The sequence below is a fragment of the Leuresthes tenuis genome, unplaced genomic scaffold (genome assembly GCF_036924035.1).
Source record: "Leuresthes tenuis unplaced genomic scaffold, fLeuTen1.0.hap1 SCAF_12, whole genome shotgun sequence".
NCBI classification, from domain to species: domain Eukaryota; kingdom Metazoa; phylum Chordata; class Actinopteri; order Atheriniformes; family Atherinopsidae; genus Leuresthes; species Leuresthes tenuis.
In genome coordinates, this window is record NW_027325366.1 from 31,971,915 (window position 1) to 31,987,799 (window position 15,885).

General features: G+C 43.7%; 1 protein-coding gene across 2 annotated transcripts in view; it reads left to right on the plus strand.

Annotated features, from left to right (window-relative positions):
- satb2 (SATB homeobox 2) overlaps positions 1-13,213 on the plus strand; it is a 60,972-nt gene extending 47,759 nt beyond the window's left edge. The window contains exons 13-14 of one of the 2 annotated variants that reach the window (XM_072397556.1): positions 12,366-12,575; positions 12,685-13,213. In XM_072397556.1, the coding sequence (XP_072253657.1) occupies positions 12,366-12,575; positions 12,685-13,176 (702 nt within the window). In that variant the 3' untranslated portion in view covers positions 13,177-13,213. The remainder of the gene's footprint in view (positions 1-12,365; positions 12,576-12,684) is intronic. The other variant, XM_072397557.1, reaches the window with a different exon arrangement.
- Positions 13,214-15,885: the final 2,672 nt, after the last annotated feature.

Genomic DNA, 15,885 nt, shown 5'->3' on the forward strand with positions numbered 1-15,885 from the left:
CTGGGAACACCGCAGGATCCTCCAGGAGGAGCTGGAGAGTGTCACTGAGGAGAGGGATGTGTTTCCCTGCTGGACCTGCTGGTTCCACAACCTGAACCTCGGGTATGTGGAAGATGGATGGATGGAGTCTTTTCCATTAACCACAGCTTTATTAAACATGTCTGACATGTTTCAGACTCACCAGAGTTGCATTTATCCCATATTTTTCTCTATAAATATTTCAATAAGCTCAGTTTTCATCTCACTATAAACAGAAACTTTACTGTCTGTGACACATCTATGGGCTGAGTTTCATTCCAACACCGGTTCTTAGGAGCAAAAATATGCTCTGCTCAGCTCAAACATTCGGTGTTCGGCCGGTGCTGCCCTCAAAGATTACCAGAAATGAACTAAGACTGGGAGGAGAAACATCCTGGGAGTCAGATCGCTGCACAGGAGTCGACTCAGCAGCTGGTCTTTAAATGTGGCCCAGGACACATTTTTAGTGTCTGAAAATGTGGCTCAAAGCAGTTCTGAAAGCATCCTGCATTCAGAGCTGTCTGCTTGTGATCAGATCAGCTCCTGAAACAACTCCTCCTTTAAATGAAGACGTCTGGGGCAACAACAACACTTCCTCTGTTAACTGACGTCACCATAAGAAGGTTAAAGGTCATGGTCAGACGTACAGTGTGAACTCCCTTTAAAAGGATTGTAACCATCAGCCTTCCACTGCAAAACTATTACATCCCAAATTCCATATGCTGAAAATCAAAAGCAAATGCCAAAACTTCCCATTTCCCATACTTGGGCAATCATGCACGGCTCATTTGCAGGCTCCGCCCACTCCTCCATCAGGGCGCTGTGTTGCAGGCCGATGGGAGGAAGCTGTGGTGGCACCATGAACACATTCCTCTGCTCCGCTAAAAATAAAGTTCACCCTCGGTGTGCCCATGTTGTAACCCCGCCGCCCCCCTCCAGAGACGGTGTGGTGAAGCGCTGGTGATTTATTAATGGGGAGATGAGGTGTGTGTGTTTGTGTCGCTGTGTTCAGACACCCCCCCCCCGACCTCAGGCTCCAGCCAGCCCGCCACCACAGGCCACACGTGCGTCCCATCTGCCGCACTCCTTCGTGTCCGGGCAGCCTCTGAAACGGGTCGGACTGACTCGCTTCTCCGTGTCCGCGGCTCTGGGAGCGTCTATAAGCGTGCAGGTGTTGTCTGAGCGTGCACGTGTGAGTGTGCACGTGTGTGCGCCATCACTGGCGCTCGCTCCACAGCTCTCCAGCAGTTAAGTGCGTCCCACAGCTAATTTGGCAGAGTCTGCCCTTATAAATAATTTCTTTATTGTTTTTGCTAAATTGATTTCTGCTGCTAGTCGGCGGGCGTTTGTGTGCGTTTGTGTGCGTCCACAACCTCGACCGCACGGGTGGTGGACCAGAACAAGAAGACACCACTGCTGCACCCCTCCTCCACCTTCTTTGTGTCTCACTTTGACCTAAAGGTGCTTCAGCAGCCTCACTATCAAAGGTGCTCGTTTCATTCTTTAAACGCCACAACCTGAGAAGTTAGTAATATAAAACTATATTTGCTGTGTTTTCATGGCCAAACCAGTCAATAAAACCCTAAAACAGGAATGTTCTGCATACATCTGCAAAAAGGTACAACGTGTTATTTGTTTTACATTTAACTTTTCATAAGGGTGATAAATACATGTTAAAGTGACGCAAAAGCCAATCAAACTGTTCACCAAACAGCCCTCTTTTTGCCACATTAAAGCAGCAAAAATCCACGTGACAACGATGTGTTTCAGGTCAAAATAGCTAAGCGAGGGTGAGTGCACAATCAGAGGCCAAAAGATGGGTTTCTGTACAACTACGGTCCAGTTCGTTTGGAAGAAAAAAGCTCCAAAACTGTGGTAAACTTTACCAATATCCTAAAAAAGATGGCCCAGAGCAGAAGACGACTGCAGAGGCCACCAAGATCTGTCGAGTGCTAAATCATTAGGAAAAAACACGCTCAAAAACATGGTGTGACTGATGTAATTCAGGTTTACTGATTTAAACTTTAAGAAATACTGTTTGACAACCACTGAGTTGCATTAGATTCAAATGCAGCGATGTGTGACGACTAAATGTGGAGGGAAGCCCAGATTGTCATAAAAATGAGCAGTATTGCATTGGGTTGGTCACCATTCTAATGACGACGGGGGGAGCAGAGGGATGGTTAATATAAATGGTTATGGGTCACGAGTGAAGCCGTCATGCATTATCGCTCAGGTCTGGAGGGTCTCTCCTCCAGCTGTTCTGCAGAGTGATGCAGGCTGTAAACTTTCCACCTGAGGGACCTGAAAGGTTGATGAAAATAGTTGATGATGAGGCTCTTAACTCAAGCGAGTGTCGGCGAAGTCTCGTAAACTGCCGCTGAAATGGGCGCTGGAGCCTCCTCGGCTGTTGAGTGCAGCTATTTAACTCGACTGAACTATGCCCACAATGTACACGCTTTAAATCTCTCTGGAAAAGGCTTTAACGTGACAGATGATTAACAAAGCGATTAAAACGTCTGCTTTATAAGTCGACTCATTAGAGTTTATTGTGGGGCGGCTGCTCTGCAGGTGCTCTGGACTTTAACTGGGCGGCGGCACTGAATAAAACCGTCTTCCTAGCTTGTAGATAAGATGTTTTGATCAGGAAAAATGTCAGTAATGTATGAAATTATTAAAAAATCTACAGATAAGGAAGCACATGACCTCGTAGCTAAGTTGCTGGTGAACTGTGTGATTTAACACTGCAGCTCCGCAGAGTTTGAAGCATCAAGAGACCAGAAGTGGCCCAACGGAAACATCCTGGATATTTCCTATGATGCCGAATCAAAACAAAGAAAGTCTATTCAAATCCAGTTACTGTTTGTGTGTGAATGTCTGGAAGTAGCTCAGTCTGTGGCATCATTTCAGTAGAGAGAAGATGAGCAATAAAAAGTCCTTCAAAGACATGAGAAATGAAACATTAATGGCTTCATTTATCTGGTAAAATTGGTCATAATTCTAATCCAACTTCCTCACGATTTAATTCAGACAAACCTGCCAATGACGGTGTCAGAGAGAGGCACTCAGGATATTCACCATTTCAGCCAGGTCGGACGCTACATGAAGTGAAGTATAGCACTTATATGTTTTATAAGAGCAGCTGAAAACATCGCTGTGTAATACCAAACTCTGATTTCTTCCTATAAAAGCTTTTATTGCACCTACAGTAATGAGCACATTGTTCACATCACATGAGGAAGCTGTGTGTTATCCAGAGGAGAGGCTGCTCCTCATAATATTCAGCTGTGACAGATTCACTGAAAAGCAGGTCATATGTTAAATTATGTCCCTTAAATACCTGAACACAGCATTTCATACTTGTGTTGAGAGTATAAAGCTCACAAAAACAGCCGGACAACAGTTTCTATCAGATTGCCTTTATAAAAGAAGACCTTCCTGCCTATAGAAACCAAATAAAAGCTAAAAAAAATGCACTTTTAAAAAAAAATAATTTAATATTTAGCTCAATTTCAAAGATTCACATCTTACTGAGAACGACAGGTGGTGTTTTTTCCTTTGGATCTGTTTAAAATTTCTGGACTTTAGCAGATCATGTCATTCAGAATGACTCTAACAGGTAAATAAAAGGTAAATTATCCTCATTTTCCACTCCACTGATAGCAGAATCAACATAACTCAACGATAATTAGGAGCTGACGACTTCTGGCCCCAAAAGCTAAAAGAAATAATACTAAATATTTAGTTTATTAAGTTTGTATTTGGCACACGGATGTGTCTGTAAGCCTCTGTGAAGGCTTCTGAAGTGTTTATGAGTGTGCAATATTTGTCACAAGATCCCTCCTCCTAAATAAAAGTTTTACTGGGTCTATATCTGCAAAAACTCCGGTTTAATCATTTATAAACTATAACTTAATGTTTACAGTCTGTCTAAGAAAGTAAAGTCAGAATTATCAATTCTGTGAGCTGTTAACTTCGACATTATCACATTAAACCATTCAAAAGCATCACAAAAAGAGAAAAAAATGAAGATTTAAAAGGTTGACAGCTGTTTTTCACGTAGTGTTACGGCTGTGTTTTGGGAGGAGGTCTGTTTGTCTCAGCTCTGTCCCGGTGGCCTCTCCTTCGCTGCTGCAGGGTGGAGTCTGGGCTTTCTGGTGAACCACAATTAACTTAATTGTTTAATTGCAGATAAATGGAATGAATACCCCACACAGTGTGAACAAAAAGAAAAAAAGATGCAGCAACAGGAGCATGTGCAGGCGAGGCCAAGATGCCGTTACGTGCGTACAGTTTTTCATCAAAGAAACATCATTTTACCAAAATAAAAGGAAACGTGCAGTGACTCATCTGCTCCAACAGACTGGATCCAGTGCTCATACTGGCTCGTTCCGGCAACCACACACACGTCTTTAAACCAGAGCCCTTTCCAGATATAACATGCAACACATTAATGTCCTCAGCCGTCTGTTAAAGTGACACCATTCAATCATGTTTGTGTTCCTCAAAGCTGCGTCCAGTCGTGCTTGTAAAGGAGACAGAAGAAGCTTAAAGTGACGTGATACTTAATTCACAAGATTGGACATAAAGTCTATAAAGTTGGGTATAATCTAAAGGTCTTTATGGAGCCAAAGTTTTCAAATAACGTCTCATATCACCAAAGCAGTTCACGTCAGCCTGCTGAGCACACAGTGGTACAGCCCAAGCCTCAGCTTCCCTCTGTGCTCTGCTAGCTTCCCTCTGTTCTCTGCTAGCTTCCTTCTGTTCTCTGCTAGCTTCCCTCTGTTTTCTTCAAGCTTCCCTGTTTTCTCCTAGCTTCCCTCTGTTCTCTGCTAGCTTCCTTCTGTTCTCTGCTAGCTTCCCTCTGTTCTCTGCTAGCTTCTTTCTGTTCTCTGCTAGCTTCCTTCTGTTTTCTCCTAGCTTCCCTCTGTTTTCTTCGAGCTTCCCTGTTTTCTCCTAGCTTCCCTCTGTTCTCTGCTAGCTTCCTTCTGTTCTCTGCTAGCTTCCCTCTGTTCTCTGCTAGCTTCCCTCTGTTCTCTGCTAGCTTCCCTCTGTTTTCTCCTAGCTTCCCTCTGTTTTATGCTAGTTTCCTTCTGTTCTCTGCTAGCTTCCCTCTGTTCTCTGCTAGCTTCCTTCTGTTCTCTGCTAGCTTCCCTCTGTTCTCTGCTAGCTTCCCTCTGTTTTCTCCTAGCTTCCCTCTGTTTTATGCTAGTTTCCTTCTGTTCTCTGCTAGCTTCCCCCTGTTCTCTGCTAGTTTCCTTCTGTTCTCTGCTAGCTTCCTTCTGTTCTCTGCTAGCTTCCTTCTGTTCTCTGCTAGCTACCCTCTGTTCTCTACTAGCTTCCTTCTGTTCTCTACTAGCTTCCTTCTGTTCTCTGCTAGCTTCCCTCTGTTCTCTGCTAGCTACCCTCTGTTCTCTGCTAGCTTCCTTCTGTTCTCTGCTAGCTTCCCTCTGTTTTCTGCTAGCTTCCTTCTGTTCTCTGCATTTGTCCTTTTCAGCTAACAAGCCGACTGACTTCCATTAAAATGCTAATGTGAAATGTTCCCTTGTGTGGACTTCATATGAGAACTGGCTGCTTTCTGCTAAGATGCTGTAGCATTGATGTTGTGCTATCGTGCTAAGCTAACTGTTTTTTACAATGAACACACTGTTCAGTATTTTCTCTTTTCTTTTCTTTGAAATGCTCCCAAACTTTAGACATTTTTTCTCTGATTTTGCTACTTGGTTTTTGCTCCTGGTTTCCTCCATCAAATCAAGCTGCTACAAACGTTGTGCGACAGTATTAACTGTCCGTGTGAAACAGGGCGATCGCTGAGGAGAACATGTTGGTGGAAATTAAAGGAAGCATGGAAGCAGATCGTTTAAAAGTTGTTTGAGGAATCGTTTCAGCCCTATCTGTTCACACCTGTGACATATATATGTTATTAGGTCCAACCTGGGCAAACTGACGTCTAAAACGTTACTGAAAAGCACCAGAGGGGTAATTCAGACATGACACTGACATGTTCTATTGCCACTACAGTCATGGACAGCAGTGCACATGTGAAAGAGGCTTCAGAAACAGAAGGAGACTCGTGGAGACAGACAGACAGATGGAGACAAAGACAGATGAATGGAGGCAGAAACAGAGACAGGCTCACAGGAACAGACAGACAGAGTGGGGGGAAAAAAGGACGAAAATGAGACTGAAACACTGATTAACAGGAAAGGTGAAGTCATGCAAAAAACTAACAGAAAAGTGATTTTTTTCCTTCATTACATATTTATCTCTGTGTTAATGGTGTCTCTGGTGGTCACACACTCTCCCTACAAACACACACATGGACTGAAACAGAGGGCGAGTTGGAGGTCCTGGAGGACCGGGGCTCATTAAGGAGAGGATGAATATTTCATGTTGTATAATTCTTTCATGGGTCTGCGTCGTAATTTGCCTTGATTTACGTTTAAAAGAAAACTTTTAATTTTACTGCAGAGCACTCACAGCACTGCCAGGAGGGAGGAGGAGGAGGAGGAGGAGAAAAAGAAGGTTTTCAGGAAATTTCGAATCATGTCACGATACGAGCTGGACTCACAGCAGAGCTCGAGTGTTTGTGGTCGTTGATCTGGACAGAACTGCTGCTGTTAATGTGTCTGTTTCAGTAATAAAGTCAGTCAGTGTAACATCCGTCTTACGCGTGAATAAAAACTCTTTACTGTGACGTCACTCATGCAGGCTTCAAAATGGCTTATCACGACTTTCTCGTACGCAGAGAGAGAGAAAATATCTCAGATTAACAGGATTCTGGGCCGGTTGACCAACTGGCTGCTTTGCGTAAACGTTTCCTTAAAATAATACAACTTTTTAACTAAAGTGCAGCCCAGTTTCCAAAAAAAGTGCAAAATCCAGTGATTTATTGCCATTATTTTGAAAGTGAGGTATCTCCAAAAAGTTAGGAAAAGCTGGAAAAGTCAGTGATACTAAGATAAAACAGCTGGAGGAACATGTGGAACTTAATTAGGTTCATTGGCAACAGGTCAGTGACATGATTAGGTATAAAAAAGCACCTTAGAGAGGAAGAGTCTCTAAGAAGTAAAGATGGAAATAGGTTAAAAAATCTGCATAAACAAGTTTTTGGAACAATGCTCAACTTGATTCAGAGAATCTGGAGCTAAACATCAATCAATATTGGATGTAGATCATTCTTTTTTGTCCACTAACTAGTCACGTACCATTAGAAACGGTTCAAATTCATAACAACCGGCTATGTAAAGATATAAAATACACTGTTTTCCAAATAAAGGCAACAATTCACCAGAAAAGGAAAAGTTGAGTGGAAATTAGTGGGTGGATTGTTTCAGAATAAAGGGAAAACTTACAAAGAAAAGTCTTTCATAATCCTTCTGCAACACCCACAGTTTCAGTTCACAGACACAGTTCTGTCATCAAATCTTGTCTTCTTTTTCTGAATGTAACACTCGGAGCTAAATACTTAAGTTACAAACCACTGTCCCACAGTCTTCCTCACAAAACAAAGGCAGGGCATTCAGAGAAAAGCTGATGTTACAGCTTTTAACAGCTCGACATTGAGGCATTTTTGGCCCCAGAAAAACAGATGACACACCGATGTGTGTGGGAAAGGTTTTGTCATGTTATTAGTTGAAAAACCACAACAATAGGAGTCACAGTTTTCCTTTAAAAAGCTGCAGTTTGAGGCAAAGTTCAAATGAATTTTCAGTCTGAGTCAGATGGACTGATGTGAGTCTTAATCACAGATGTCTTTACATGTCACCGTTCATTGCTAAAACTAGCTACTTTAGCTAGCATTAGCTAGCAGCTAATTCTGTGTTCTTACTTTGGTAAAAATGTAAATAAATATGAACACATATTGCAGCTCTCTGCATCTATGGCAACATTTTACATAGTTTAACTCCAGTAATAACTTATTACTTTTGAAATAACTATAAATTATAGCAAATTTGAACCATTTTATGTAAGATAGAACAGCTTCACATATAAAATACTGCGTTAGTAAGTGTAAATGTGTACATAAACATCTATTAAATAAGAATTGATAGAATTGTTTGGCCAATAGTATGTTTACCAGACAAGGACTCATTGATTGAGTAAATTATTACCTTTGTGAGCCTTAGAAAATATGAATAAGCAGGGCACTGGGTGGTTTGTAGGGTGTGTTGTTTGTATGTTTCTGTTTATATCCCATGATCATTCCACATTTTTGTTTTTCAGCCATAACTTGTTATTGTTATTTTTCTGACCTTAACTGACCATTACAGGCCCTCTTTTAGCTGTGATCTATCCCTGACCTTTTCCATGGGTTTTTTAAACCAAAACCATAACCTTAACTCAGTTGTTTTTGTCCCAAAACTCAACCAAACCTTAACCGTAGAGGTCACAGGTCAGAAAAGAGCCATATGAATAATGTTTTCTGCACTGAAACATGCTTTCCTGCGTATGAGGGAAAAGGATCAGAAAATGTTCCAATGGGCAGTTTTTTGTTGGCCACATTTCTACGTAAATGTTCCAGGAGTGTAAATCAACCCCTCAATGACATAAGACCACGTCTCACTGTTTTCAGTTTTTAATTAAATTTGCCGGAGAGAGCAGATCGTTTTAATGGTTTTCACCTGGATTTTATGCCCTCACACACCCAAAAGCTGCTGCGCTGCCTGCCGTAAGGCGACACTGATTACCAGCAGTCATCCTGCACTGCTGAGCACTCAGAAAACGCTTCCAGTAAAAGACAGTGAAGACAAAAACTGTGCCAGAGTCACATTTACGCAGCAGATCGTTGTTTTGTGGATGTTTAAACGCACACACCATGCACACAGAGCGGCAGGGCAGTAGTGCGGAGGACTCGGGGAGGTGGGGGTGAGGCCTGTCATCGTCCAAGACTTCAGGGCTGATTTGGACGAGGTTGTGGTGGCTTGGCAGCTGCAGCGCAGTTCATTAGTGTCCTGGTGTATTAGAGGTGAGCAGAGGAGGGAGAAAAATGTGATATGGTCGTGCAAGGGAAGGAAAAACTTCAGGTGCAGTAAGTCGAGGACTGGAGGAAGAGATAAGACATCTTCAGAGCTCTGTATTTTGGCTCTGCTCTCTAACATCATCATTAGTGCATGAGGGAAACCAGGCCTCTCCATCGATGCACGCATATGTGTGCGGCCACTGTTCCAAGAGTCCCTGCTGTCAGCCTACATAACTGAAGAGATGATGAAGGTCTGACTGGGGGCTGGGGTAGGTTTCACAATTCCCTCCATGATTTACCCTCAATTTAGCTATTAAGTGTCTCAGTAAATCTGTGTGGGGGGTGTTTGTGGCTGTGTGGTCCTCATTAAAGCAGGGATAGATATCTTTTTTTCTGGCCTCTGCCTGTAACTCTCGCCGTTGTTGGTTTTTCTGCATTCTTACAGTCATTTCTCAATATCTAAACAGTCACTCTGTGTGAAACAAACAGAGGACTGGGAGTAGGGAGGCTGAAAAATTAAACAAAAAAAAAAGAAACGAAGTGGCTGAATTCCTGTAAACTGGTCATTCACTCCCCCCTGGAAAATAAAACCCCTGCGAATAAAATCAGAGCAATTTCATGGTCTGGCCTGCCCTCAATATTATTTAAGTAATACCCTGTTATTATTGAAGAGAGGGAGAGAAAAGCGAATGACTATTATCTTTATGTGGGTCCTTTAATTTTAATGCACCACAGATTTATAGCTGGGCATTCCAGTGGGAGGCCCCTCCCTGCTCTTAAAGCGAGCGGGCGGGACACGACCACAACGCTCTCACAACAGCCACTACCTTCTGACAAACAACCAAAGTCCCCACTTTCCCTCCCAACACGGCTGTCAAACAGCCCTCAGCTCGTCCATGAGTGTCAGCGAGAGCTCCACTCGTAAAACAAACACACCTTCCCCATCCTCCTCGCATGTGTTTTCTCAAACCCTGTGAATGAATCCTGCTGAAAACCTGCTAAACATTGAGCTTCCCTGGTCCTAACCTGGATTACTGAATAATCTGAGTGGTTGGAACCCATGTACACTTGTGTCAACAGCTTTAGCAGCAGTTGTTATATTTCTAGCCCTGAACTGGGTCTCTAAGGCTGCACAAGACTCCATCTTTCACTTGACAGACCAGTCAAACTGATCACCCTTTATGGTAAATCAATAACAAGTCCAAAAGTCCAGAAGCTTCCCCCAAAAAGTGATTCTAACAAGGGTTTAATTTGCTTTAAATGCCACAAAATGTGAGTAGACAATAGTGTAGTGTTTTTACTGGTGCACTCGACTCGTTGCTGTTTTCATCCTGAACAGTAGACACCTACACCTACCACATAAACTGCAAAATATTGATTATATTTATCACAACACGTAGTGCTGAAGGTAGAAAACTGTCAGAAAGACTGGAACTCGAAAGTTAAATCATGGGTCTGTTTTTACAAGCCAGAGACCAGTTAGTTTTTGCTCTAATTAAGCATAAATGAAAGGTGGAGTTCCCCAAGGATCGATTCTAGAGCCCTTTGAGTTCAAACTTGAATTACTTTTCTGAAGATTATTTGGGTCAAGGTTGCGAATGCAAAACTGTGGAGACCTTCCTCTTCCCATCCACTCCCTCCAGCTCTTCTGGGAGAACACCAATTTAAGTCAGTTTTATTGATAAAGTGTCAAATCACCACATATGTCATCTCAAGACACTTCAAAGTTGCAGCCCAATTCAAGCAAGTTACAACTCATTTAATTGTAATGTAATCCAATTCAATTAAATCACATTATCTAAATTCTCACTTAGTCCAATTCATACAGAGCCAATAAGAAAGAAAGTTGGAAACCAACAGATCAAAACTTCTCTTTGATCCAATCCTGAGCTGCACGAGGCGACTGTGGGAAGAAAAAACTCCCTTATAACAGGAAGAAACCTCCATCAGAACCAGAACCTGGAAGGGCGGCCATCTGCCTCGACCAGCTGGGGGTTGAGAGGACAGCTGGTGTTGTCATGGCGATGCGTATAGATGGCATGGTGCTGTCATTAGACGCCTTTTAGCTTTTGGTGTGTCATTTTACATCCTTCAAATAACATGTCAAACAGTCAGGATACAGTATGGTGGAGGGTCACAGGATTAGGGTCAAAATTATTCCACATACTGTGAAATGTTTAGGGTTAGGGCAAATGCACAGGGCAGGGGGACATTTCCTCAAGTTACTTAGCATGAAATGACATGCAAAGGTGCAACAAGTCCTTGGCATGCAATAACCCCGCCTCCTCATGAGACCAGACTGGACAGCTGAGAGCCGGGGCCTCTCCAACCTGCCCTGTCTCAGGGCCTCCTGTTTGAATATGTCCCTTTTATTTCAGTCACTGCCTACAGCTCAGGTCCAGGAGAGAGTGCAGCGTCATAGATCCACCACAAAGTCGACAGCTTTGCTTTTAAGCTCAGCAGGATTGCAACTGAGTGTGCATGAGAGAGCACGGTTCCCAGAAGGAAAAAGATGCAAAGGCTCCTCTGGCTTTGAGATTGAGTTACTTTGCAGTGAATTCAACATTCCCAAGATCTAATTCATGAGGGAATCTGTCCTTTCAGGCCCCAGACTCTCCGTTTTGGCCCACTCTGGTCCCTTTTTACAGTTTAATGCAGATTCATTTCCAGATGCCAACTGAATTAGATTCTTACTTTTTATTTATAGCTTTGCAGGTGTTCGCTGATTCTGTTCCAACTTAGTTTTAATTTTTATGGCCTTCTAGATGTTCTTTGAAATAATTCTACACCGGTTTTACTTTTACAGAATTAACACATTTACATGGGCATAATTTACTCTGATTTTCAAGTTTTCTTTTATATTTTGAACCTTTTCTAACCCCAGTTAATTATTCAAGTAGTACTTAGTGAAAATGGTTCCATTTCTATGTCCTCGTCCCCTCTGAGGTTTTGGTTAAAAAGTGATTGGGGTGTCATAAGTTTGTAAATAAAACACTTCCTGGCAGACAGCTGGTTGGCGTTTCACTGCAGCTAATCTTATACACATTCGGTCAAAGGTATCCGGCCTCAAAGCAGTTTGGAAGCCCGTCTCGGAGCAGGTTAATAGTGCGTGACGCTGCGTGGGCTGTGAAACACTTGTTCTCACCCTGTGTGCACCCTGCAGCCCTGGCTACTGTGTACTGGAGAGGAGGGCCGGTTACTGCTTGCTCTACATTATGTTGTGCAACACCTTCTTCAGGCACATTATTTTATGTTTAAATGCAGGATATAATTAAATAAATAGCGCACACGACTCACGTTCAGCCAGATATCTGTGATCCAGAAGATTTGTGGACACATTTCAGGCTGCATTCCTGATCAGGGGTCACTGTGCCCCATTAATCAGCTGTTCTGTCTGTCTCGTCAGGTGCTTCACAGGCCGCCGCCGCCGGCCCCGATGAAGGAGCACCATCTGTCTCCGATGCGCGAGGAGCCGTTGCCTGCCCCCGTGAACGAGGAGAGGTCACAGAATGCGGGAGCTGGGGCTGCAGGCGGATGTCCAGCCGGCTCTATTGGAAATGCTGGGAGCAACAAGAAGCCTCGGTCGCGCACTAAGGTACGAGTCAGCCATTGTTTTTACTCAAATGGGTCATTCTGGTGTCTGACATGTTTCAGCTGGTTTACATCTGATTTTCCTCCCTGAATCCTGGCTGTGTGTGCGATAGATTTCCCTTGAGGCCCTGGGTATCCTGCAGAGCTTCATCCAGGATGTTGGCCTGTACCCCGACCAGGAGGCCATCCACACCTTGTCAGCACAGCTCGACCTCCCCAAACACACCATCATCAAGTTCTTCCAGAACCAGCGCTACCACGTCAAGCACCATGGACGCCTCAAGGAGCTGGGCGAGGGGGCAGCTGCGAGCGGAGGGGTTGACGTCAGTGAATACAGAGAAGAGGAGCTTCTCTCGGGCTCAGAGGACCCAGAGTCCAGCGAGGACGGAGCTGAGGAGATCTACCAGACGGAGGGGGGCAGCGGCAGCACAGGGGGGCTGAACCAGCCTCCGACCTCCTCCAGCTCCACCCCAAGCCAGTCGTCCGCAGGGGCCAACGCGGCTCAGGAGGAAGCCAAGGACAAGGGGCACAGCCGGCTTGGTGGCCCTCTGGCCCCTGGGAGCTCCTCATCAAGTCCTCGAGAGCAGACGGAGTACCAGAGGTAGAGACCGACAGATATGGAGGCAGGTACAGGGAGACGAATCAAGAAAAGCAAACGGGGAACTGGCCGTGGAGTGATGGACATCAGCAGAGGAACACGAGTGTCTCTGCAGGCACACCGAGCAAGAAAGCAGTCAGCTGAAGTACTGTACCTGACTGAAACCACCAGGACTGCTTGTTGTGACAATCTCAGCTTTGTGGAGTGAATTTACCTCAGTTAAAGACAGCAGGTTTTTCAAAGTAGTTGTACAACTGTGACAAAATTTCCCCAGAAATGTTTTAATATTTCACCTGAGAGTTTAATTTGCAGGTCAGACTTTTGCTGCTCGTCCCCTTTGATTTACAAGCAGAAACACAACTTTCATCAGCCAGAAAAGACACTCCAGTGAGATGGGGCCTTCTTGCTCCTGCTCAACACAGTCTGAGCACAGTCGCATAAGACATACTAACTAGAAATAGTGACAAGGACCTGGGGCCTTCGGAGACCAAAAACCCCTTAAAATCCTCAGGAGACACACTGACGTTGCTTTTTCCGACCTGAGAACGCAGGCAGATGACACTCGCTGTGCATCTACAAGCTTTATTTCATCCTCCCCTGCCTCACTCTCACCCTCCAGACTCTCTAACAGTCCTATTTAGCACTTATTGTTCACACAGACGGATATTTTGTGGATGCGATGTACCCCTCCCTTCCTCCTCTCCGGGGCAGCCTGGCAGGAGGCCGGCGGATCGGGAGGATGTGGCGAGGACGGACACTCGGGCCTTTCCTGGCACCACTCACAAATGTGTGGTGAGAAAGAAAGACAGCGCAGAGATTCAGCAACCAAACAATCAGTCACTTTATGTGCGGTAGTCCACCCCATCCACCCCCCTCCCTCTTCCCGCTGTCTAATTGGTGCCCACAGTCTTGTGTTTCACCACACCTCCCCGCACTTAAACTTCACCATCCCTATTTATTGCTATCTTTATCCATGATTATTATTATCATTATTGTTATTATTGTTGTTATTATGGTTAGAATTGCTGTCATTGCGTGCTATTTTTAGTTTTTATTTCCATGGTTTAGAAATATTGGTTTGCAGAACTGGGCGTTTGTTTGGATAAGAGACGTTAAAAAGTGCTCTGGGCCCGAAAGAGGAGGAAGAAAATGAGGCGAGGGTGAAAGAAAACACAGAGAAGCAGTTACTGAGTGTTGAAAAATGTCATGTCATGTTGTATTATGCCATTTTTTTATTGCTTTGACTCCCAAATAAGTAAATAAGACTTCATGAAAAGAAAAATAGCAAAGAAATCAGAAGCGTGCTTCTTTTTCGCTGCAGTTGATGACAATCTACTTTTTGAGCCATGAAAGAAAAGTGGCGGGTTTGACTCTGTTCTTCACTTTCAATGTGTGTAAATAACCCAACATGGGATAAATTGTTATTGTTCTACTTTAATTATGCTGAGTGACTTTAAATGTTTGAGCCAGTTTGAAGAGATGGGCGGAAAAATTCAAACACAAGACTATTTAAAAAGAATTCCTCCTTTTTGTCTGTCGTCTGGTGCAGTTGTGTACGTGTACAGTATGTCTGAAATTAAACCTGAGCACGGATGGTGCCTCATTTGACCGTCCTGATCGGCTGCTACACTCAAACAGATGACCTGCCTTCTTAATCATTATTCTGTATGATGATATTGTGCTTTTCTGTATGACAGGAATCAGGGTTAGACTCAAACGCAGTTCCAATGAAATCTCAGTTCATCAGTGTTGAAGTGAATTAAAATTTGTGAATCCAAACTGTGTCTGTTTTTATTTCATTTACATTATTACTCCTGTGTATCCCAGTGTTAGTAGAATAATGATCATATAAGAGAGAATCGGTTTACAAATCAAAGCAAAACACTTTTTCTAAACTATTCGAAAAGCCCAAGAAAGTTTCGGCTGTTATTTTGTCCCATTTTTCCTGCAAAAACACGACTTAAAGGAGAACTCCGGTATTTTTAAACCTTATTTCTGGCATGAAATACGTTCATCTGCTCACTGAGAACAGTTTGGTGAAAGTCGGTGTCCTTCAGAAGATATTTAGATAACTGGAGATCCATATAACGGAGTGAACGGGGCTTAGAGGATGCAGCCTCTAAATAAGGCATCATCTGTCTTTATTTCACCAATACTTTAAGAAGAATGAATGAATGAACGTGTGCTATAGCTCTGTTAGCTCATAGCTGCTGTTATGTGGCTACTTGCAGCTATAGGAGAGCTAACGGAGGGATTTCTACACAGGCACTCTACTGGGACCACTTCATCCACACGCCCCCCTGCAGCACAGTTTATTCACTCCGTGCTCTGTGACAGTCGGCTAACTTCACACAGAGTTTGCTGCTGATAGTTTTGTGCAACATGGCAGGATATTTATCAGATTTTGACAAGTGGACGACGACTTTGAGTAAGATGGACGTTCTTACCGGAGTGTATTCTTCTTAAAGTATTGGTGAAATAAAGACAGATAATGCCTTATTTAGAGGCTGCATCCTCTAAGCCCCGTTCACTCCGTTATATGGATCTCCAGTTATCTAAATATCTTCAGAAGGACGCCGACTTTCACCAAACTGTTCTCAGTGAGCAGATGAACGTATTTTATGCCAGGTTTAAAAATACCGGAGTTCCCCTTTAAGGTGTACAGCAGTATCGGGGGACGGTTGTTTCAAACTTCGCCATCATTCTGTGGTAGGAA